Below are 25,723 nucleotides of genomic sequence, written 5' to 3' on the forward strand. Positions count from 1 at the left end.
ATATTTGGCCTTCTTTGTGACCTCTGGTTCAGGGGAAGATCGCCAGGAATCCCCAAAAGACACAATTTCTTTCATCCCTGAATGGAAGCTATAGAAAGAGGCTATAAATTGTGTTCTAAATCCACTGTCCATGTTTCTCAGGTGTAGAAATGATGCTCTCCGAGGTTTCAGATATAATTTCCCCATGTTTCTGAGAAGGTGTTCATCATCCTGTGCAGAGAAAGTTCCTTCATTCAGCAGGACTTCCTTAAAATGGAGGGAGCTGGGACTGCAGTAGCCACAATGAAGTGGTCTTACTCCAAAACCAGGCAGGGGTACATTTTTGGAGAGGGGTTCAGAAGCTTTTAGGATGTGAACTGGGTACCTTAAGCATATGCAGTAGAAGGCTTAAGGTTTTGACCATAACCTTCCAACACTTAAATGCAACACAAAGTCAACTTTATACGCTCACCTACTTTGGAAGCTCTGGAATCGAGTAGTTTGGGGCTACAGAAGGGATGCTGGAAGTGTGCCTGTGGTCACCAGGCCATGCTTCTTCCATCCCTGCCAGTGGTGGGTTTCCAAAAATTTTTCCTACTGGTTTGGAGAGGGTGCTTCGGTATTTCCACTACCGGTATGTCAGAATCAGTCTGAACCGGATGAACACTACCTCTGATCCCTGCTCCTGAAAGTGTGCACGCATTTCTAGAATTCAGCTAAGGAGTGGTTCCTGTGGTTTTTGTTGATGATGGCTCACCCCATGGACAGTGATTTGGCTGGGGGAGGGGGAGGACGAGAGGGCGAAGAGCGCTGCAGCAGAATCAGCCCAGCAGAGGGCGCTGTTTGTCTACTATCAAGAAAGGCACTTTCTTGATAGTAGAACTGCAGAATGCAATAAGGAGCAATTAGATTTCTTGGTTTTTTGTTTTTTTTTAAACACTGCAGTGAAATTGTCCTCATTGCAGGAATCATTTGGAGAATATGAATTAACTGCAGCTTCATGACTGAGTAGCAGTTGTGGCTGATAAATATGGAAGAGCCTTTTGGCATGCCCGACGTTTCTGCTTTCCTTTACTTTTCAGTGTTATTACATCTCCCTTCTACTCCCCTCCCCTCCCTTCTCCCTCCCTCCCCATCTCAGTATCCCACTATTTTCTTTCCAAGGACTTTTAAGGGTCTTCCTTCTTTCAGTCTTCATAAGCCTAGTAATGGGAAATTGTGAAAGGAGAATGATTGGCCTAAGATTGTTTAGTACTGCAGGGCTCAGAATTTAATCTTGGATGGGCTACACCTTACACTGAAACAGCTGCAATTAAATATGACCTTGATTTATCTCTTTTCTAAAGGCACAAAAAAAAAAAAAAAAAAAAAAAAACCAGAGCCAGCAAAAGAACTGGCAACTCTGCAGAGAAAGAAGTCCAAAGCGGTTCCTGAGCAATGAAGGTGAGACCTTAAACCAATCTCCTCCTCAATCTTGGCAACTTTTAAGATGTTTGGACTTCAGCTCACAGAATTCCCCAGGCAGCACTGGAATTAATGGAATGAGTTTTGGCTTGTTGAGAAATGGGCCTGATCTGGGTGATTGGAGATGTATAATTCCAAGCCCCATGGGAAGCTAGACATACAGGTGAAACTCGAAAAATTAGAATATCATGCAAAAGTTCATTTATTTCAGTAATGCAACTTAAAAGGTGAAACTAATATATGACATAGACTTGTTACATGCAGAGCAAGACAGTACAAACCGTGATGTGTCATAATTGAGATGATTATGGCTCACAGCTCATGAAAACCCCAAATCCACAATCTCAGAAAATTGGAATATTGTGAAAAGGTTCAATATTCTAGGCTCAAAGTATCCCACTGTAAACAGCTAATTAAGCCATAACACCTGCAAAGGGTTCCTGAGCCTTTAAATGGTCTCTCAGTCTGGTTCAGTGGGAATCACAATCAGGGGAAAGACTGCTGTTGAGCAGAAAACCATTGACACCCTCCATAAGGAAGGAAAGCCTCAAAAGGTAATTGCAAAAGAAGTTGGATGTTCCCAAAGTCCTGTATCAAAGCACATTAATAGAAAGTTATGTGGAAGGGAAAAGCATGGAAGAAAAAGGTGCATAAGCAGCAGGGATGACCGCAGCCTGGAGAGGATTGTCAGGAAAAGGCCATTCAAAAGTGTTGGGGACTTTCACAAGGAGTGGACTGAGGCTGGAGTCAGTGCATCAAGAGCCACCACACACAGACGGATCCTGGACATGGGCTTCAAATGTTGTATTCCTCTTGTCAAGCCGCTCCTGAACAACAAACGTCAGAAGTGTCTTACCTGGGCTAAAGAAAAACAGAACTGGTCTGTTTGTTGCTCAATGGTCCAAAGTCCTCTTTTCTGATGAGAGCAACTTTTGCATCTCATTTGGCAACCAAGGACGCAGAGTCTGGAGGAAGAATGGAGAGGCACACACTGCAAGATGCTTGAAGTTCAGTGTGAATTTTCCACAGTCTGTGTTGATTTGGGGAGCCATGCCATCTGCTGGTGTTGGTCCACTGTGCTTCATTAAGTTCAGGGTCAACGCAGCCGTCTACCAGAAGATTTTGGAGCACTTCATGCTTCCAGACGAGCTTTATAGGGATGCTGACTTCATTTTCCAGCAGGACTTGGCACCTGCCCACGCTGCCAAAAGCACCAAAACCTGGTTCAATGACTGTGGGATTACTGTGCTTGATTGGCCAGCAAACTCGCCTGACCTGAACCCCATAGAGAATCTATTTATTTATTTATTTATTTATTTATTTATTTATTTATTTATTTATTTATTTATTTATTTATTGATTTGATTTGATTTGATTTGATTTGTCAATTGCTTACAAGATAATAGGTATAAGTGTATACATAGTTATGAATACATGAAATGGGTACATATAAGAAAAATAAAAGAAACAATAGGACAGGGATGGTAGGCACGTTGATGCGCTTATGCACGCCCCCTACAGACCTCTTAGGAAAGGGGTGAGGTCAATAGTAGATAGTCTAAGGTTAAAGTTTTCGGGGTTTGGGGAAGAAACCACAGAGTCAGGTAGAGTATTCCAGACATTGACCACTCTGTTGCTAAAGTCGTATTTCCTGCAATCAAATTTGGTGCGGTTAACCTTGAGTTTGTATCTATTGTGTACTCTTGTGTTGTTATGGTTAAAACTGAAGTATTCATTGACAGGTAAGTCATTGCAATGTATGATTTTATATACCATACTTAGATCAGACCGAAGACGGCATAATGCAAGGTTTTCTAGGTCTAGAATTTCAAGTCTGGTAGCATAAGGTATTCTGCAACGAATAGAGGAGTGGAGAACTCTTCTTGTGAAATATTTCTGGATTTTCTCAACTGTGCTAATATCAGATACGTAATGTGGGTTCCAGACTGATGAGCTGTATTCGAGTATTGGTCTAGCAAATGTTTTGTATGCTCTAGTTATTAGTGTAATATTACCAGAGAAAAAGCTACATAGGATTAGGTTAATAACTCTTAATGCCTTTTTGGCTATGTAGTTACAGTGGGCTCTAGCACTTAGATCATTAGAGATGAGTATTCCAAGGTCCTTTACAGAGCTTGGATCATCAACAAGGTCTTGACTATTCAGCCTGTATTTTATTTTCTGATTTTTTTTTTTTGCCAATATGTAAGACAGAGCATTTGTTTGTTGAGGTTTGAAGTTGCCATTTGTTTGACCATTTTGATACATAGTCAAGGTCTTTTTGAAGGGTAGCAGTATTGTCTGTGGTATTGAACAGCTTTACATCATCAGCGAAGAGAACACAGTTGCTCTTAATATGATCAAAGAGGTCATTTATGTAGAGTATGAAAAGAGTTGGTCCTAGAACACTGCCTTGGGGGACACCACTATTGACAGGTACAGAATTTGATAGGACACTCCCAATTTTCTCTTGGCATTGCCAAGAGAAAGATGAGAGACATGAGACCGAACAATGCAGAAGAGCTGAAGGCTGCTATTGAAGCATCCTGGTCTTCCATAACACCTCAGCAGTGCCACAAGCTGATAGCTTTCATGCCACACCGCATTGAGGCAGTAATTGCTGCAAAAGGGCCCCAAACCAAGTACTGAGTACATATGCATGCTTATACTTTTCAGAGGTCCGATATTGTTCTATGTACAATCCTTGTTTTATTGATTGCATGTAATATTCTAATTTTCTGAGATTGTGGATTTGGGGTTTTCATGAGCTGTAAGCCATAATCATCTCAATTATGACAAATCCTGGCTTGAACTATCTTGCTTTGCATGCAATAAGTCTATCTCATATATTAGTTTCACCTTTTAAGTTGCATTACTGAAATAAATAAACTTTTGCACGATATTCTAATTTTTCCACTTTCACCTTTATGTGTGTAGGCAGGCAACCTTGTTATTTGTCTAACACTTTCTGCTAACACAGGACAAATTTCTGTTTTAATCTAATCCAAACAGTGTACCTTTCCCAGTAATGGTTTCAGCAAGTGGCCAAAGTGCAAAAGAATGGAAACTAAGACTCTTAATTATAAATAAGCAGTTAAAATATTGACTCTTTGGGACTGGTGTCTTTGTTAGTCTACATTCATTTGAGTACATGACATACAGTATATTTTCATCAGAGAGGGTGGAGAGCCAAATCAGTAAACCCCTGTTTCCTTGAACAACATGGGACAACTCCTACACAACTGTGCCTTGTCCTTGGGCTTTAATAGCTGGAAGGAAAAAATCAACCCAGAGTAGACCTTTTCTATATAGTCCAGGGAAAGTACAACTTTTGGAGGATTTCAGGAAGCCAACGCAAATCAGATGAGCTTCCTGTCTCATTTTCTTGTTCTTGGACTTGAAAAGAGCAAGTAGGAAGGGAGAAAAAAGGTGCAAAATTGCAAGTCAGGGCAGTGTCAAATCCAAGCCTAAGACAACACAGCAAAATCCCATCGAGTCCAAATCCTTTATTTGCTTACACCTGCTGGACAGAATCTAAGCTAAAGCTATAACCTTCTAATCCAGTGTTTCTCAACCTTGGTCACTTAAAGTGGGGGGATTTCAACTCCCAGAATTCCATAGCCAGCATTGTTGGCTGAGGAATCCTGAAAGTTGAAGTCTAGACACCTTGAATTGACCAAGGTTAAAGAACATTATTTTAATCTACTAGGTGTATCCTGAGAGATTCTGGGGGGTATGGCTACCTTGAACCTCTTCCTTCCTCCCTGAGCTCTCTTGGGACCCCTCTTTGATAGAGTTTACTGCATCTTTTCTGGGAAGGCTCTTGTGCTGTCCACTGCTTCTCTTGGCGTACATTCCAAAACAGGCAGGAAGGTCTGGAGATCAGCACTGCAACTGTGTGGGTCTTGCTTTGCTCTTTTGCAAAGATCTCACAGGTGGTTAGTGATTCTGCTCCAATGTTCCTCCCAGTTGAGCCAAGGGCCAAGCATAGCCGTTGGCTTGGAAGTGTTGGAAGAAATGTCCACCTGGGTTCAGTTCCAAGTGGAAAGAAAGACACTGGAAACATGGAGGCTGCTTGGAAGGATGATTTAATGGTGAAGCAGAACTACCAAGCATGTGTGATTCTGGGTAGATGAACACATGGAGTGGAGAGAGAGAGAGATATTTATACCCTCTCTTGGGCTTTCCAAGAAATGTATCCTATTGGTTGTCAGTCTCCCAGGGGGCTATGCAGGGGTCCAGCTAACCTTGTAGGCTGTCTATGTCCCAGGCTTGGTTGAATCTTGCTGGAGGATGATGTAATGAAGGGGGTTGTGTTCTGAAAAGGTGTTGGGCAATTCCTATTGTGGCTTAATGGTTTTGTCTTGGTTTGGATCTTGAATAAGGGCTGATCCTATCACCCTGGAGCTGAAGGCCTTTTGTCTTGTAATAGGAAGTCCCAGTCTTTCTGGGGCTATTAACAAAGGTGGGAGCTGCTTTCCAAGAGCAAGTTTCTCCTTTTCTCATCCACGGAGGTATAATATTTTGCCTTTTTAACATTTCCTAGAATATTTCATTCTTCTAGGAGAGGGGTGGGTGCTAACTTTCTACAGAAGTCAAGTAGGGTCAAACTTGATTAGTTCTTGGATGCTAGGCTCAAGGGAATATAGCAGTGGTGGGATTGTACTGGTTCGGCCCGGTTTGGGTGAACTGGTAGTAAAAAATGCTACCGTTCGGCCGAACTGGTAGTAAAAAAACAGATACCAGTTTGGCCAAACTGGTATTTTCTTTTTTTTTTTCCCCTCCCGGCCATCAGCTGTTCTGACCATCAGCTGTGCCGGGATCCCCCTCGCTGTCTTACTGCTTCGCCCAGGAGGCTTCCCTGAGGCCCAGGAGGAAAAAAGATGGAGCGTGGGGAGAAGAAGAAGAAGAAGCCATGCCCACCCAGTCACATGGCCACGCCCACCTAGCCACGCCCACCTAGCCACGCCCACAGAACCGGTAGTAAAAATATTTCCATCGCAGTCCTGGAATATAGGGACTGTCCATTAAGACACCAGGAGTCAAACTCAGTTTGAAGGAGATTTGACCTTTGTCTGGGTAGAAAGGCACTTCATTGGGGCATCCTTAACCCATCATCTCTGCCTTCACCCTGAGTATCAGACAGGGGGTGTTGAAAAGCAATACTCGGCTTCTGGCTCACGTACCAGTGGTCCCATCCCCCAAAAGTGTGGCTGCCAGCCAAATAAATCAATTCAAAGTACATTTTTAAAATGAAATTAATGATGTACAAATACGACTACTCTCCATAAATCTAACCACGTTTCCCCATTTGCTACAGTGCAAATTACAAATTACAGCCTACCGAGGGGCTCTCTGTGGATCTCGCAAGCATCTGTTAATTATCTGCAGTCCTGGTTTTCCCTTTCGGATTTAGCCGATAAAGTTCTGTTAGCTTTTCATCCACTTTTGTAGCTTTATTAGTAGCATATTTTCCAGGGGCCTGTAATTTCAATTTTTAAAATGGCTGCAGCGTGTTTGGGAGTAGTTATTTTCCACCCTTGGAAACAGAGTGGTGGATGGCTTATAGAAATGAAGGGATGACCAGAAAGGATTAATTCAAATTACAGATGTGCTCTTCCTTACTTGCCTAAGGATAAGGCTGACGGAGAAAACTCAGCAGAGAAATAACTAATCAGCCTGCTATAATCATAGCAGTTAAAGCTCATATACATGCAAGCATGGATTTCTAGTGTGATGGCATGGTCTGTTAAGCTAAAACCAGAAAACAGCAAGCATAAGGAAAATTCTGTTCTGATTTGAATAATTTGGATATCTCAGTGGTTTTTATTGCATTGGCTTCATGGGGGAAAGAATAGGACTATATGAACTGGAAAACAATTATACACTGAATGATCTTCTTTTTTTTTTTTTAGATTTGCAAAGCAGTTTTCATCTTCAAAAAAAAAAAAAACTGTACCCAGAAGTACATATTAGGGTGGAAAGTTTCTTTACACACTGTTGTAATTTCAGATACTTTAGGAACATTTTTTTTTGTTTCCTTGTGCTTTGATTTGGCCATCTGATAAAGGTTAGATAAATTCTGTCTGGATTTGATCCAAACTGAAGTTCACTTCTGTTTGAAATTCCTCTTCTAGGCAACAATGGAAGAAGGATTGCTTCAGAGTCTTAGTGTGAAAACACCCTGTAAGAGCAATGTTTCCTAACCTCCCAGAATTCCCCAGCCAGCATAGGAGTTTTGGGAATTCTGGGGGTTGGAGTCCACACATCTTCAAGTGGCCCAGGTTGGGCACTCTAGGACAACTGAAAGGTTACACTGGTTCTGTTAACATGTCTGACTCTGCGCTCGGTTTCCAGAATCTATGATGGCTTTCTACTGGTAATCAAGGAAATAGCCATAAATCATGGCTAAGTGTAATTTGTCATGGTTTAATGAGGCATAGAGAAAGAAAAAGTGCCATCTAACTTAACTGGACAAAGCCCATCTAGCAAGACAATAATAGGACTGGAAATATTTGCGGCATTGCTTCATTAAGAAATTATCTTCATAGAATTTACTATTTGATAATATTATTTAGATTCTCCTCAGGCATTGTTCAGCACTGAAGCAAGGAGCAACAATGATTATTGTAATAAATATTTCATGACACAACAAAGAACCCATGTTGGTTTTTTCCAAATCAATAGATCAATGCTGGATTTCTCCTGATGCAAACTGAGATGGAAGGATTAATTTTCAACGTGTATTAAGTCTGATTTTAACTGCCCTCTTTCCCCTCATCTGATGGCATTTGAATTTGAAAAATGCCTATGTTAGAGGCGAGGCTACTTATATACTTCTTCAGACTTGGTATCATTCATTCTTATAAATATTTATCTGATTTTTTTGTACACAATTTAAATTGAAGGCAATATGTAGTTAGAAAAGAGGTATTTACAAAGAAGGTGAAGTTTCTTAGTTTAGAAAGGAGGTGAAGGAGAGGGAACATGATTGAGGGCTACAAAATGATACATGGTGTGGATAAAATGGACAAGGAGAAGTTATTTCCCCTTCCCCCAAATAGTAGGAACCAGAGGTCAGCCTATATATTAAAACTGAATCCTCAAAGTATCTGGACAGAGAAAAGGATTTTTTTGTTGACATGATGTGCAATTCAACATTGGAATTAACTACTATGAAAGGTCCAGAGTCACCTTGTAGGGGAATCATCTTGTATGTGACCCAGAGTCATCATGTAGGGGAGATAGGTGGATAAGAGAATAGACTAAGGGACTGGTTATGTTTTTATGTGACCCATGGTACTATCAAGAGTCTATACAGATTAGAGCAGTATGTAAATAATGGATGGATGGATGGATGGATGGATGGATGGATGGAAAGGAAGGAAGGAAGGGGCTAATTGGTTGATAGTCAACAAACGACATGTGAGTTTCATACATGCCCATTCAGAAAGCTAAAAATATCTGGTACAAAATATGTGGTAACATCTGGGGACAATGTTATGTGTGAATGCAGCCTCTGTGGTTTCCATTGTCTGTTAGACTTCATGGTAGCAATAGCGATAGCACTTATACTTATATACCGCTTCATACTGCCTCTCTGAGCAATTTACAAAATCAGCATATTGCCCCCAACAATGTGAATCCTTATTTAACCAATCTTGGAAGGATGAAAGGCCTGAGTCAACTTTGAGCCGGTCAAGATTGAACTTGTGGCTGTGGGCAGAGTTAGCCTGCAATACTCATTCTAACCAATGCACCACCACAGCTCTTCAACGTCTTCAGTTTTATAGAGGCAAGTGTTCCTCTATGTGGTATCAGGGTTAGACTATTGAATTGTGCTAAAGTGAAACCCTTAGAGTTCAAAAACCCATTGATCATGAAACATACATTGGTGATATGGGGCCAGTTACTTCCTTACAGCTTCATCTTTTTCACCAGCTTGATGTTGAAGGGATAAAATAAAGATGGCTTCTTGTAAGTCATCTTGAGCTCTTTAAAAACAGAGAGGAATGAATGAATGAATGAATGAATGAATGAATGAATGAATGAATGAATGATAAAGGCTGCTGAATACTTCCTCTGAACTAATCCTGCTGTGGGTTTTCTAGACTCTGCATTACCCTGGGATATACCTGATTGCCTTATCTTTGAAACAAAATGTAATGTAAGAAGAAGAGGCCAGCTGCTCTGAAATAGAACCCACCATCTCACCCTCATTGTCAGCTGAGAAAGAGTTCTTATTATTTTCTTTATCATCAATACTTTCATTAGCAATTTTGCAGCTCAGGTTTATAAAGTGGCATATAACAAAAGGCACCCAATTCAGGAAGTTATCAAAACAGTATTTGTGATGTGTCATGGTTGAGTTCAGACGAGCGTCACGAGATTTAATTCCTTTGCTGTACAGTTTCAGAACCATGACGGTGAAAATCCCTTCCTATTTAATCCCCTGTGAAAGCAAACAACAAATATTGATAGGATGGATTGGCAAATATTTAAACGTAAAGTTCTGAGGGAGGCTAAATAAAAAGAAAAAAAGATGCTGAAAATACTTGGAGCAGAAAAATAACCTAAGGGTTAAAGTAGAGGAAAATGATAAAGGTTCTGAAACTTCTCTGGAAATACTCCCACCCTAAATTATGTTATGAGATAAATGCTCAGTTGAAAACTATGCGTTAGACTCTAAGAAACCCAAACTACCCGATTTTTCCTGAAATAGTTTTTCCATTAAGGAATATGTAAAACTCAACTTCTCCAGTGTTTGGGAGATAAGACTCAACCAAACCTTAGCAACCTTTTTTTTTCCTTTTAACATTCCCGTAATCCAGGGATATCAAGTACAAAGCTAACGGGCTGAATCCACCTCACGGTGTGGTCAGATCTGGCCCGTGGGGCCATCCTGAAAAATGTAAGGGCCCAGCACGCATCACTTCAGCCTGGTCAACCTGCATTGTTTTGGCCCAGTCTACCCAATGCAAAGAAGAAACATGCCAGCAGTTTGGGGGATGGTGTCAAGCTGGCCACGCCCATTCAGTTGGCCCCACCCAACCAGTTGGCCATGCCTGCCCGGCCCCCCAAGGTCAACCACAGCCCTGATGTGGCCCTCAATGAAATTGAGTTTGACATTCCTGCCATAATCCATTGCATTAGGGTGCAATTGGGGTGACTAAATGGAGTTGAGCATTTACTGGCTGGATGCCCTTCTTGACACCTATGTAGAGGTTACAGCACAGTCACAAGTATTTTCTCATTGCACCCAGAGAGAAATATCTGCCACTATCTAGGATTGAACTCACAGTCTCCTGATTATGAGGCGAGAGCTCCACCTTTAGGCCACCAGACCTTAGCAATGTATTTCCAAAAGTAAAAGTCCACTTTCTTCAGCAAAACTTTCTTTTTCCAAGTGCTTGAAACAGCTTCAAATGAATTGCAGGTTGTAATGCAAACTGCGAAGTCACACTTCTCTGAATTTTCTAGTGCAAGCTGCAGCTTAAATTACGAAAACTGCAAATAAACGTTGCATATGGAATCTGACTATAATGTGAAGGAAGTACATATAGAAATATTTTTTGAAAAAAGAAATATATTCCAGAATGCTAACTGAATAATTTATATGTTGTGGATTTTTGAAATGTTAAAATTTAAACATGAAGGCAAAACGAAGAGAGTTTTGAATGGAAATTTACAAACCAGGTAAGAAATAATATTCTCTGTCCATCTTGGGTGTTTATGTAAACTCCAGTCCTATAACTTCTTATGTGGGAATGTACTTCATTGATCTCAGAGTTACATCAGTTAAAAACATCTACCCAATTATACTGTCAAAGACCTCCACTGGGAAATTTTCCGAAAAGATTAACTTTCTGTAAACATATCAGAGAACAACATTATGGAAGAACATGGGAAATTACCCCAAATAAGTTGATTTAGGCTGGAGATCAAAAACAGAGAAGAATGCTCACATTCCTTTGATTCTACTAGGAAAAAACTATAGAAAACTTACTTAGGATCCCAACCTCAACTTTTGGGTTATAGGTGAATTGAATACCATTTTAAATAAACCAGATCCTTTCATGATAAGGAGAAGTGAGTTTTTATTGTCCCACGGTCAGTCTCCCTCCACCCAGAAACAATAATGACTCAACTGGTCACTCCTATATTTGGTTAAGTTTTAGATTCCCAACAATATATTCAGCCTGCAAAGGTGGTGCTGGGATACAACCTCTCATCAGCAGGTAAGTGGGGTACTCTAACTTTGTGAAATAAATATGGGAAAGTGGAGTCATTGTAGGTATTGCCTAAATAGCAATAGCGCTTGGACTTATATGCTGCTTCACAGTGCTTTACAGCTCTCTCTAAGTGATTTACAGAGTCAGCCTATTGCCCCCAACAATCTGGCTCCTCATTTTACCCACCTCGGAAGGATGGAAGGCTGAGTCAACCTTGAGCCTGGTGAGATTTGATCTGCCAAATTGCAGGCAGCCGGCAGGCAGCAGGAGTAGCCTGCAGTACTGCATTCTAACTACTCCACCACCACGGCTCTTACAGCTAGTCCCGAACTTGCGATCATTCATTTAGGAAATGTTTGAAGTTAAAACGGCACTGAAAAAAAGTGACTTAGGCTCACTACCATTAATAGCATCCCTATGGTCCTGTAATCAAAATTTGGGGGCTTGGAAAACTGACATATGTCATAGATGGGGTTTAACTCACTTTTGGAGCTCAGTTCTAGTGGTGAGTCAAGAACTATCTGCATTAGGAAGGCGGTTTAATGGAGGAATGGTGGTGACCAAATATGAGGAATTCTGTCTTTCTGGTTAAAGTGGAAACCAAACAGCTATCTACCTGTTTCTTATTTTCTGCTGCAGCTGCCAAAAAAGCCAACACAGTCCTAGGTTGCATTAATAGAGGGATAGACTCAAGAGCCCATGAAGCGTTAACACTACTTTATAATTTCATGGTAAGAGCACACTTGGAATATTGGCTCCAGTTTTGATTGTCATAATATGAAAAAAAGAGGTTGAGACTCTAGAAAAAGTGCAGAGAAGAACAACAATGATGATTAGAGGACTGGAGGTTAAAACATATAAAGAACGGTTGCTGGAACTAGAAAATTCTAGTCTGATGAAAAAGAAGGACTAGGGGAAACATGGTAGCAGTGTTCCAATATCTCAGGGGCTGCCACAAAGAAGATGGAATCAAGAACCTGAGAACAGGACAAGAAGCAATGGGTGGAAACTAATCAAGGAGAGAAACAATCTAGAACTAAGGGGGAATTTTCTGACAGTTAGAAAAAATAACCAGTGGAATCTTTTGCTTTCAGAAGTTGTGGATACTGCTCCAACACTTTTAAGAAAAGACTGGACACTTATCTGGAATGGTATAGGGTCTCCTGCTCCAGCAGGGGATTAGTCTAGAAGACCTCCAATGTCCCTTTCAACTCTGCCATTCTGTTGTCTCCTGAAGATTATATAATACAGGCTCTTCTTCTGGGAACACATCTTCCAAAATTCCCAAATGGATGGGGTTTCTATCTCATAACAGATGGAAAGTACCAAGCTGGGGAAAATTCTGACAGTAATCTAAGATTATTTTTTTTCTCAAAAGAATGTGCATATCAGAATCCATTCTCAACAATGTTCTCTCTCTCTGTTAATACAGCCTAGGACTGTGTTGGCATTTTTTTGGCAGCTGCAGCACAGTGCAGGCTCCTATTTAAGTGATTGTCCACTAGGACTCCAAGTTCCCTCTCACAATTATTGCTAATATCATAACGGTTTACGCTGTCAACCTCATGTTGGCAGAAATATCCTTCTGGGTTCAGTTCCAAGTGGGGAAGAAAGACACTGGAAACATGGTGACTGCTTGGAAAGATGGTTTAATGGTGGACAGGACCACATGGCTTGGGTGAAGAAAGAAGGAAAAAAGGGCCTAGATGCTGAGAGACCCTTAGTTATATACCCTCTGTTGGCCCTCACCTTAGTATTTCCTGTTCCTGTGTAAGAAATGTATCCCATTGGCTGTCAGACTCCCAGCGGCGGGGTCTTAGCTAATTTTGTAGGCTTTGTCTGGACCACCTGAGTGCTGGCTGATGCAACCTTCCCAGGCCAGGTGATGAGATGGGCAGAGGCCTTTGTTATGTAGAATACTCTGGCCTAGGCCTTAATGACCCACCCATTAACAAAGGTGGGGGTGAGCTTCTGCTTCTGAGGTGAGTTTCTGCTTCCAAGTTTCTATTTCTCTTTTTAAGGGAAATATTTTGCCTTTTTAATATATCCTAAAATATTTCATTTTCCTAGGAGAGGGGTGGGTTTTAACTTCCAACACTCAAAAGTTACCATTTGAGAGGCATGTTTGGGGGATCTCTAGGGGCTTCAACCAAGGATTTCTGGCACCAGGTATAAATCTAGGCCTCTAAATAGATATAATCCCCTCAAATGTTAATATGAGCTTTAATCAATTACAGCTTGAGCAATTTGCCTCTGAATAAAATAGTGAATTTGAATAAAAAGAGAAAACATCCTTTAAAAAAAAAAGATAATTGAATGCTCTTATCATGGCAGGCATTTTTTTTAAAGCATTTTGAGTTGTGCATGAGGGAAAATGGTTTTGATTGATTTTGGAGCAGCTCCATGAACCAATGAATTGAAGAAAATGTTGCCACCCTAATAGAAAGAAGAAATATTTTTTAAATTAGCCACAGCTGGTGTGAAACAATAATGAGCGTTTTGAAACCGTTCCACTCATGTTAAAATGGGTTGCTTCATTTAATCAATCTTTTCATCAAAATAAATGAGAAAAACCAAAGTTTCTTTTCCCCCTGCAAATCCCCACCTCACCCTAAAAAATATTTCAAGGGATGGAGAACAGCAGGAAAAAGAAATTGGAGATTAAGGTTCAACCCAGTCTGGTTTTTGCTCTAAACAGAAATACATCCCATTGAATTGAATGGGATTTATTTGCAAGTGGATATATTGGGAATAGCTGCAAAAATCCACCAGCAATATAGTATATATATTCTATTGTGAGTGTGTGTGTGTGTGTGTGTGTGTGTGTGTGTGTGTGAGTGAGAGAGAGAGAGAGAGAGAGAGAGAGAGAACAATTTTTCAAATTGCTTCTTGAATACCATATTGATTTTACATTGCTTTGTATCACTGTTCCTTACAACTTCTAAATTTATCGTGTCTTTTTATAATTTCAGGATTTCAGAATAACAGGCACAGAGAGGTGGGTGGTTCCTGTTTATGGGCATTGTAGTACAAATGGCTTTTTTCTTTCTTTCTATAGTTTGGATATTGTTTATCCCCCTTTTATTATTTTTATAAATAACTCAAAAAGCCGAACATGCCAAATACTTCTTCCTCCTCCTGGTGGACGTGGGGCTAGTCGTTCTCTTTCAGCCCAACCTACCTCACAGGGTTGTTGTTGAGGGGAAAACATAAGGAGGGAAAAGTCTTGAGTATGCCTTGGGGTATTTAAAAAATTATAAAGGTGGGATAAAAATAAAGTGCCTATTGAATTTTTACCTTCACCCAATTCCTCATCCTTAATTACCATTTTCCATTCTCTTTTTTTCTCATAGCCATGGGGATATGCAGGCTGCTGCCACTAACCATAGGGCTGGCTTTACTCACAGGTGAGCAGGAAATAATCTCAAAACGAAAGTCTACACACACCCTGGATTCATGAATCAGATGAATAAATTGCAAATTGAATTTAGGTAAAACTCCAGAGCAGATTCACATCACAGAGTCAGGAAAGAAAATAGCTCTGGGATTTGAGTTGCAGTAAGTGCATAAGTCTGCCAAGACATTAAACTATCCTGGCTGATATGCTTTGAAGATATATGAACTCTCGGAAACCAGAAATTCTGTGAAATACTTTAATCTAGAGATAAATTATTATGCATTGAAAACATTCGCAGGTGAACCTTCTCCTCGGTGTGTTTGCTAAATATTTTAGGGAGATAATCAGTTTAAATTGTTCTAATTGTGGGGTGCTCATAAATATGTCAAGTACAAATATGTTGATTTGTAGAAATAAAGAGTGGGGTCACTGAATCAACCCTGCTTTGTGCAACAAAAAAATGGAATTAAAGCACCCCAAACAGATGGCTGTTTGGCCTATGCATGAATGTATCTGGTAAAGAGAAACCCATAAATCCTCTTAGTAATTAATTCCTCTGTAAAGCCACTCAGGAATTTTACTTTAGACATTAAACAGAAATCTGTATTTCTGTAGCTTACACATATTATTCTGTTTCCATTTTCCTGAGCTGATAGAAAACACACCTTAAACGGTTTCTCTGTCATGTTCATGTGAAAAGATCACTGTCTAACAGAAATTATTACTCTTTTTTTTTTTGAAATTACTTAGTTTAGTGAGATTTATGAAATGGATACGTGTGTCCCTTTTGCACACAAAATCCTCCAGGCTGCTCACCTGAACATGTCAGTTAAAAGAAGAGGTTAAAAGATGAGGCACAGCAACATTTACAAAATGTGTAAGCTGCCCAGAGTCAGTGACATATCAATTTAATTATTATTATTAGAAACCCACATTAAATAAGTTAAGAACTAGTTAAAAACAGCCATCTGAGGACTATTTATCCCATTTTGGAACTACTGGCCATGTAACAATTTGAAAACATCAATCTGAAGCCAGGAATGTCAAATCTGTTTTGACTGAGGATGTCAAATAGCATACTAGGGATTGCATTTCAGAACAGTACACATGTCTTGGTTGATGAAATGGATGAAAACAACAAAAAGCTCGATTAAATTTCAGTTAGATGCAGTTGCTGTAATTGTTCCTCATGTATTTAGTAATTTCTCCTTTCTGTCATATCAATATTATAAATCTGTGACAGCTTTGGGGGTGATGGGACTAATTTACACCCCAGATGTTGAGAGGATTACAGTAGGCCAGCGGCATTCAACCTTGGCAACTTTAAGATTTGTGGACTTCGATTCCCAGAATTCCCCAGCTAGCATAGAATTCTGGGAGTTGAAGTCCACATGCTGGCTGAGGAATTCTGGGAGTTGAAGTCCAGAAGTCTTAACATTGTCAAAATTGGACACCTCTACAGTAGGCCATTTTGCCCTTCTCTAAGATTTTGCAAAATCTGTATTCAGAGACTAAACTCAACCAGATTATTGAATTAACTCACGTTGGAGGTTTGTATGATATCCTGAACCATCAACAAAGTAAATGGGATGGGTTCACACAACAGTCTGCCCCTCCCTGAAGTAACAATTGTTAACGTTAAGCAAGCTTAGCTCTTGTGTAAAAGGAGGAATTAGGTTTTTACCTGATATGGTTAAGCATATTGTCTGACCCCCCATTCAATGAAAGGGCATTTCAGATTATGCAAACCTTCATATACATTGCTTTGTTTTGCTACCTGGCTCTCATTTTTCTGTGTTTTTCCCTTCCTTGTAGGTCTCCATGCCGTAGTACCTATCGGCCAGGAATTCATCACTGCCTTCATGCAAAATTATCGGTTAGGCTATTCAGAGGCTGAATTTCATCTTATCATCTCTGCCCAGGTTCCCTTCACTACGGTTAACGTCTTAGTCTATAAATCCACCTTCCAGAAAAAGTTCATTCTTTCCCCAGGACATACCGCGATAGTGAAGTTCCCTACTTATGTAGAGATGGTTGGCACCATTAAATCCCCCCACACTGTCTTGGTGACAGCCAGTCAAAATATCTCTGTGGTGGCTTTGAACTCAAAAAAAAATTCAGCTGACACCACACTTGTCTATCCTATCCAGACTCTAGGAACGGTGTATTATGTTTTCACACCTTTGAACTATGACTCCAAAACATACAAGGAGTTCTCAGTCATTGCATGGAATAAGAGCACCGGCGTAGAGATCCATCTCAAGGGAACTGTGAGATTCCAATACCGCGTTTATCCTGCAGGCAGCAAGCTGTATGTTACCCTTCGCCCCTATGAAGCCATCCAGCTTCAGAGCTACCAAGATCTCTCTGGTACACTTGTTAGAGCAACACACCCGGTAGCCGTGTTAAGTGGGCACAGCTGTGCCCAAGTGAACACCAAATGTAGTCATGTGATAGAGCAACTGTTACCGGTGCAAAGCTGGGGCCGTTCCTTCTTTATCCTTCCTCTTTCCTTCCAAACTCAATACGATATTGCATATGTAATAACCTCCCAAATGACCACAGTCACTTTTGCCTCTGGTGGCACCCACAAAAGTTATGACCTCAAGTCTGGACAGCTGCTTCTTCTGAAAGTCACACAATCAAACCCCATCTACATCACGGCCAATGTTGGCATTCAGGTCTTCTTTTTCTCTCCTGGTGGTACCCATTTGGGTCACACATTTCACCCTTTCTTCCTGACCATCCCTGATGTTCTCAGCTACTGTGCATCCTACTCTTTTAAGAGTCAGGTGGGCTTTGAGAATTATGCCCTCATCCTTGCTAAGACAGCTGAGGTTGGTGGGTTCACCATGGATGGGCGTGCCTTGGGAGGGGTCTCTTGGAAAAAGATTACAGGAACAGAGTATTCATGGAGTGAGTACAGACTTGGGAAGGAAGGATTCATCCATTCCATAGGACATCCGGGCAGCCCCTTTAGCCTGCTAAGTGTGGGCATTGCTGAGAGGAGGAGCTACGGAGCAGTAGGAGTCTGCCAAAAGGGTGAGTACTGGAAACTCTACAGGTCTGAGTGTTTGATGGTGTTACCGATATCATCGCAGGATGGAAGATGATGACAATGATGATGATGATGATGATGATAATGATGATGATGATGATAAAATTTATTTGCCACCCATCCCACCATGATTGTGATGACCTGGGTGTGGCATGAAGGCAACACAGTCAAATAAGCAATGAGACCCTTTATTATCTCCAACTTTGCCCCCAGTGTCCAGGTTACCTTCTGGCTGGAGAAAAACTCTCCCAGGAATAGACTTTGCAAAAAAAAATAAGTCCAAAACATGAGCAACACAAACTGTAACTTAAAGTCGAAACAAGCCAAACTGAAGTAATTGGTTTGGCAGGGCAGGAGCAAGAATTTCAGGCTTGAAGGCACGGCAAAACTTACACGGTTGGGAAGATGCCAGGAACACAGATAAGCCACGACAACACAGGATAAAGTCACATTTGCTCCCAGCAGCCTGCCGCATGCAGCCTGCCTTTCTTATCAACTGTCTTCCCAGCTGTGGCTAATGAAGGGAATCAGGGCCCTTTCCTCCCCTGTTAGCCATGCAACCCACATTGCTCTCTTTTCCATTCCTCCCTGCGTGCCCTAGGATGAAGAGGGGGTGGGCCTGGTTCATCCTCTGAACTCCCTCTCCCTTGTTCTATCTCTTCCCTGCTCTGCCCAGCCAGACTTTGCCCTTCCCCAGCCTCCTCCACAACCAATGGAGCCACACTCTCATTCCCTGTCAGCTGTCCGGCTTCCTCCTCGCATTCAGACTCTGACAGGGGAATGACAATGACACTACTCTAGGTGGCTCACAACCATTAAAAATGAAGAAATAAAAAGGAAGTTAAACAAAGCAAAAGAAAAATAGAACAATAAAATAACCAAGGAAAAATAAACCAAAAAATCAATATGATTAGTAAAAAAATCAAGATGGATGAGTGGGGAGCAGAGAAAGGAGTGAGAGGAGGTGGTATCTGCTATCAATGTAGCAGCCACCTCCTGAGTTGAACTCCTCCATTGGATTACTAGGCCATTCTGCAGAGCTCGGTCTTTAGGCTCTTATGGAATGACAAGAGGTTGAGGGTGGATCTTATCTTGGAGGGCACAACGTTCCAAAGGGTGGGTGCTGCAGCAGAGAATGCTCTTCTGGATCCCAAGAGTCAGAGTTCTTTGACCAACGGGATCTGCAACAGGCCCTCTCTACCATCCCAAGTAGGATTGGGCTAGACTTAGCAGGACAATACGGTTCATCAGGTAGCCTGGATCTATGCCATTAAGTAACTTACTGCCTTTTGTTACCTAGAAGCTCAGCCTGTTCCCACAAGTACGCCTATACAGTGCCGGAAGAAGGAGACTTACAAAATACAAAATGGCCAGAAGGTGTGCGTGCCTCAATCTTATGCCATTTGCTGGGCTCTGGGTGACCCCCATTACCGTACATTTGACATGCGGACATATGACTTCATGGGGACCTGCACCTATACTGTAGCCAAGACCTGTGGACCAGACACAACCCTCCCGGCCTTCCATGTTACCATTAAAAATGAGAATCGGGGCGTGAAGACTGTGTCCTACGTTGGCTTGGTGATGGTCCAGGTCTACGGATATGACATAGCGGTAGCCAGGAAGGAACATGGATTTGTGCGGGTAAGAACGGTGACGTTTCTTCCTCTTCATTAGACATGCAGGGGTCCAGATCATACTGCAAGACCTTCTGTGTTATCAAGGAATAAATACCATTGAAATGTCTTTGAATATTAGTTGCTTGGGTTGGTAGTTACGTTGTTGGTTTGAGCTCCGAGCTTGGCGATTTGGTTGCAAACAGTTCATCCCTGCTTGAGGAGACATCTTCAGTGCACTTTGGATTGTGCTTCTCTGGTGGGGCCCTGGCCTTTAAATATCTTTCTGAGTCCTGGTCTGATTTCAGGTTGTGTGATTGGCGGGATGTAGTTGCTGAGTCATAGTCCTTGGTTTTAAGAATCCTCTGTGGGATGTATATAAGTGCTGGTGTTGTATGTCATGGTCAGGTTGATTTGATTGGCTGCATGTGATGTGGTCTGATTTCTTGTGATCTGTCGAGTTACAACTTTGTTTGCAGTGTGGCTGTTCGTTGATCTTTAAGCCACAATCCCAAAGGCAGCATTTGAAAACCTTAACCCTAACCAGAGATGATATTCAGCCAGTTCTGACCAGTTCTGGCGTACCAGTATCGAAAATTTTGACTGGTTCAGAGAACTGGCAAATACCACCTCTGGCTGCCCCCCCCCTTACCTCTCACATCTCCTATATTCTGTTGTTTATTACCTCAGCTGATTCGCGGAGTGGATTGCCACACCACAGCTAAGCTACAAAACAGCACAGCTCACCTTCGTTGATAAATAGGGTGGTCTCTGAGCCCCTTTTGCACGTCTGTGAAACACACATTTGGCAGGGGTGGGATTCAATTTTTTAACAACCGGTTCTGTGGGCGTGGCTTATTTGGTGGGCATGGCTTGGTGGTCATGTTATTGGCTGGACGTGGCCAACTCAATATCACTCACATCGAGGCACGCATCTCCTCGCCTGGCCTCTCATGACTGTGGGGATGCTGCAACAGTCGTAAGTGTGAAAAAGGGTCATAAGTCACTTTTTTCAGTGCCATTGTAACTTTGAATGGTCACTCCACACAAGCAAAGTACCAGGCAAAGGAGGGGGGGAAAAACTCCAGAGAAGTTCCAGAGACAGGAAGTCTAGTCCTGCCAAGAATGTATTAAGGGTTAACGGAGAGGCAGTTTCCGTAAGCAACACCAGAATGTTTCCTTCCTGCCTTCCTTACAGGATTAGGCCAGTAATTTCTTCTAACAATCGGTTCTCCGAACTGCTTAGAATGTTAACAACCGGTTCTAGTGAATAGGTGTGAACTGGTAGAATCCCACCCCGACGTTTGGTGTGGGCACATTTAGGCATGCCTGCACAGCTCACCAGCATTGATGCACAGGGCAGTGTTTGAGCCCTGCTCATGCGCATGCAAAGCAAGCTCTCCAAACCAGTAGGCACTAACCCTAGAAGTAGTCCTCTGACCCTAACCCTAACCACCACCAGAGGACAAGAAGGTCCTAAAATTGCCTAAAGTTGAGAAACACTGGCCTAAGACAACATTTGTGTAACTCACACACGTTCCAGACATGTGGACCAAAATTCTCAACCATGTTCAGGTTAACTTGAGGAGTCCAGAAAACTGAAATTCACACAAATGGCAGTTAGGAAGGAGAGTTAGTCCGGCAGCAAAAATGGAAAATGTATCAAGCTGTTATTATATGGGTAAGTAAACTGTACTTTGGGTTATAGTCTACCTGTGATTAAATAGCACATCCCTTCACTCACTTACAAGTAAAGCAATTTAAATTCGCCTCTTGCTTCTCAGGAAGTAAGCACATGCATTTTGAATTAAAAAACATCCCCCATCCTTGGAGAAGCAGATCTTACTTTTACAGGCAGTCCTTGACTTACAATACAACAGTTCAATTAGTGACTGTGCAAAGTAACAACAGCACTGAAAAAAAAATGACTTAGGATATTTTAAAACTGTTGTGGCCTCTCCATAGTCATGTGAGCATCATTCAGACACTTGGCAACTGACTCATATTTATGACGGTTGCAGTGTCCTGGGGTCATGTGATCCCCTTTTGCGACCTTCTGACAAGCAAAAAGTCAAGCAAAAAGTCAAGTTAACAACCGTGTTACTTATTTAACAACTGCAATGATTCACTTAACAAGAAGTGGCAAGAAAGGTAGAAAAATGGGGTGAAATTCACCTCTGTCTCACTTAGCAATAGAAATGTTGGCCCCAATTATGGTCGTAAGATGAGGACTACCTGTATTTCTACTGTCTTTAACTTTGAATATTCAATGTATTTCCAGGAGACTTGAATTCACACCAAAGCCAAGTCTAATTTTTCAAGGAAGTAGTTCGTGTTTCCCAGGACTCCACCCTTTCTTGATTTTGTCATCTCCACCAAGATTTATTTATTTTTTTTATCTTCAGCAAATGTTTTAGATCCTAAAATAAAGTTGATTATAATACAATGTCATAAACAATGTAGGGACACGATCCCATTCTCTTCCAAACATGGGAACTGGTGGAGCATGTAAATACTGTACATAATATTTCAAATGTTACTGACTATTGGTCAATATTTTTGCCCAATATATTGTGATCAGTCAATTGGCAATAGAGTAGAGTAGAGTAGAGTAGAGTAGAGTAGAGTAGAGTAGAGTAGAGTAGAATTGTGATGACCTGGGGCGTGGCACAAAGGCAACACAGTCAGTTAATCAATAAGAGTCCCTTTGTTAGTTCCAACTTTGCTCCCAATGTCCTGGTCACCTTTTGGCTGGAGAAAAAACTCTCCAAGGAACAGCCTTTGACTGCAGAGAATCAAGTCCAAAACTTGCTCAACAAAAACTGTAACTATAAGTCCAATCAAGGCAAAATGAGGTAATTCAACACGGTTGGAAAGATGCCAGGAACATAGATAAGCAAAGTCAACACAAGATAAACTCATGTTTGCTCCCAGCAGGTGTGGCTAATGAAGAGAATCAAGGCCTTTCCCTCAGAAATGGTATTCAGAAGGTTCTGACCAGTTCTGGAGAACCGGTAGCGGAAATTTTGAGTAGTTTGGAGTGGTTTGGCAAATACCACCTCTGACTAGAGATTTTACAGTATCCTTCCCCTGCCACGTCCACCAAACCACGGCCACAGAACCGGTAGTGATGGAGCACCCACGGCTTCCGAAGGCAAAGCTGTTCCCCTGGTTAATTGTCCTCCCTGTTAGGAAGTTTCTCCTTAATTCCAAGTTTGCTTCTCTCTTTGATCAGTTTCCAACCATTGTTTCTTGTCCTGCCCTCTGGTGCTTTGTAGAATAATTTGACCCGCCTCTTCTTTGTGGCAGCACCTCAAATACTGGAATATTGCTATCACGTTGCCCCTAATTCTTCTTTTCTTTAGACTAGTCAAACCCATTGTCTTTAGTACTACAATAGTGATAGGGATGAAATCACACAAGTAGAGCATAGGATTCCTCGGCAAAGAGCCCAGGTACAATTCTTGGGATTCCTAGTTAGAAGAAGCATCTATGTTTGAAACCATGGACAGGTAATACGATAAAGCGTTAGGGAACTCTATGTTTTTCCTATAATTTCCTTTCCGTATGAAATTCTGCTGGGAGAGATGAAATGACACGACTGAAAGCATCACTATTTTTTCCAAAAGTATGTGCATGTAGAAATCTAAATGAAGGCTAGATTAGAACATTTGTCCTTGAGGTGCTGGTTTTCTGTGAGTAAGAACTGGAGCCTTTAAAAAAGAAAAATCTAAAGAGATCAAAATTGCACTTTTTCTCATCTGCATTCTGCATCTGTATGCTTCTCTTTTCTGAGCATCCTTGCAGGGTTCTAGTCCTGTTTTTGGCATGAGAGCTTGGTAGGTGTCTTTATTATTTCACCAGAAGAGTGTGAGTTCTAATCCTGCCTTAGGCATGAAGGCTTTCAGCTTAATTCACCTTGCAGGGTTGTTGTGAGGAAAATAGGAGGAGGAAGAGGTATTAGGTGTGTTTGCCGCCTTGAGTTATTTATAAAAATAATAAAATCGGGGAAGAGAGGAAGTGAGGAAGGAAGGAAGGAAAAGGAAGAAGGGATGGAGGAAGAGGAGAGAGAAAGGAAAGCAAATGGATTGGAGAAAGAGGAAGGAGGGAGGGAGGAAGAAAGGAAGGAAAAGGAAGAAGGGAGGGAGGGAGGAGGAGGAGGGAGAAAGAAAAGCAGATGGAATGGAGAAAGAGGAAGGAAGGAGAGGGAGGAAGGAAGGAAAGAAAGGGAAGAAGGGAGGGAGGAAAAAGGAAGGAAGGAAAAGGAAGAAGGGAGGAAGGGAGGAAGGAAAGAAGGAAGGAAGGGATTTCTTATGCATATTGCGTAGGTGAGTGGTTTGTAAGTGTGGATGTTCTTCATTTCAACAGTGGTTCATCCTTTGAGTTGCACCCATACCTGAATGTATCCATATTCAAAGTGTATTATCTTCTTAACACATTTATTGCACCAGGTGAACAACCAGCGCTTCCGACTGCCCGTCTTCCTGATCAAAGATAAATTATGGCTCTTCCAAAGCGGCACCTTTGTCATCATTGAGACGGACTTTTCACTGAGGGTGGCCTATGACTGGAACAGCATCTTTGTAGTGAAGATCTCCAGCAGCTTCTTTGAGAATGTGTGCGGCCTGTGTGGTGACTATAATGGAAAACCTGATGATGACTTCAGGATCCCCAGTGGATCCTTGGCTCCGGGCCCCGTGGAATTTGGGCAGAGTTGGAAAGTGGAGGATGGAGACCCACTGTGCTGGAGTGACTGCCATGGAAAGTGTAAGAAGGTCACCAAGGAAAAACTCATTGAATATAGAGGTGAAACCTTTTGTGGCTGGCTCAGTAAAAAAGGCGGCCCATTCAGCAAGTGCCATTCTTTGGTTGAGCCTGGCATCTTTGTGGAAAATTGTGTCTATGACCTCTTTGTCTATGAAGGTCATAGAGAAGCTTTGTGCGAAGCGCTGAAGAGCTATGTGGATGCCTGCCAGCAAGAAGGTGGAGTTGTGTTAGAGTGGAGGAACCTCGTTGGATGCCGTGAGTAGAAATTCCTTGCTTATGGTAGCTTTCCTCTAGATCAGGGTTGGACAACTATGGGAACTTTATGACCTGTGGGCTTCAACTCCCAGAGCATGGCTGGCTCAGGAATTCTGGGAGTTGAAGTTCACAGCTCATAAAATAGCTATATTGCTAAATCTTACTCTAGATCAGGGGTGTCGACCCTCATTGAGGGTTGTGTTTGAACTCACGGCCTGAGGTGGGGGTGGCCAGAGTGGGCGTGGCCAGCTTGATGTCACTTGTGCTGTGGGCACCTGTGGTGGCTGAGCACTCTGCCAGCGAAAATGGGCTCCTGAGCTCCGTTTTCGGCTGCAACGGCCTCTTGCAACTCTCTGCCAGTGAAAACAGAGATGGAGAGGGTTGCACATGGCCCTACCGAGGTCCATTTTTGCTGGCAGAGGCACCACGGGCCGGTCCTTCACTCTTTCCAGAGTGGCCCCAAGGGCCAGACCTAAGCAGCCTGCAGACTGAATCTGGCCCACGGGCCTTGAGGTTGACACCCGTGCTCTGGATCATGGATTGGTGGGAACTGTAGTTGTAGTAAAAGGCCTGGGTCAAGAGAAGAATCAACCTGGAATCATTACATTCCCACAAGTGGTTGCATGTCCAACCTCTCATAAATTCGATTAACTCTTATTGAGCACCAGTTTAATTCTGACCCCGCTAGTTGACTAGATTCTTGAGTATAGATATGAGCAATAAACCAGCTTAACTGTAATCATGTGGTCCTGATTCTTCATGCCTGGCTGTAGTCTAGAATACCTGAAAGAAGCCCCAGTGGAGAAAAAAATTCACTTGAAACTTTGTCCTACAGTGAGATAAATATAATAATAAAGCATCTTAACAGTGACTTAGCAAGCTCAGCTTTCTCCCCAGCGTGGGGTGTCTAACTGCAGGCCAACTTCAATTAATTTCTATTTCTCCCCATACGAAC

General features: G+C 41.9%; 1 protein-coding gene across 1 annotated transcript in view; it reads left to right on the plus strand.

The window, feature by feature from the left end:
- Positions 1-11,641: 11,641 nt before the first annotated feature.
- The window catches only part of FCGBP (Fc gamma binding protein), a 54,994-nt gene continuing 40,912 nt past the window's right edge, over positions 11,642-25,723 (plus strand). Inside the window, exons 1-5 of the mRNA XM_087970886.1 lie at positions 11,642-11,681; positions 15,029-15,082; positions 16,888-18,114; positions 19,431-19,774; positions 24,198-24,768. Of these exons, the coding sequence (XP_087827012.1) occupies positions 15,031-15,082; positions 16,888-18,114; positions 19,431-19,774; positions 24,198-24,768 (2,194 nt within the window). The 5' untranslated portion in view covers positions 11,642-11,681; positions 15,029-15,030. The remainder of the gene's footprint in view (positions 11,682-15,028; positions 15,083-16,887; positions 18,115-19,430; positions 19,775-24,197; positions 24,769-25,723) is intronic.

Source organism: Notechis scutatus, chromosome 8, assembly GCF_049901735.1.
Source record: "Notechis scutatus isolate UNSWTSFEM ecotype Mainland chromosome 8, rNotScu1.2, whole genome shotgun sequence".
NCBI classification, from domain to species: domain Eukaryota; kingdom Metazoa; phylum Chordata; class Lepidosauria; order Squamata; family Elapidae; genus Notechis; species Notechis scutatus.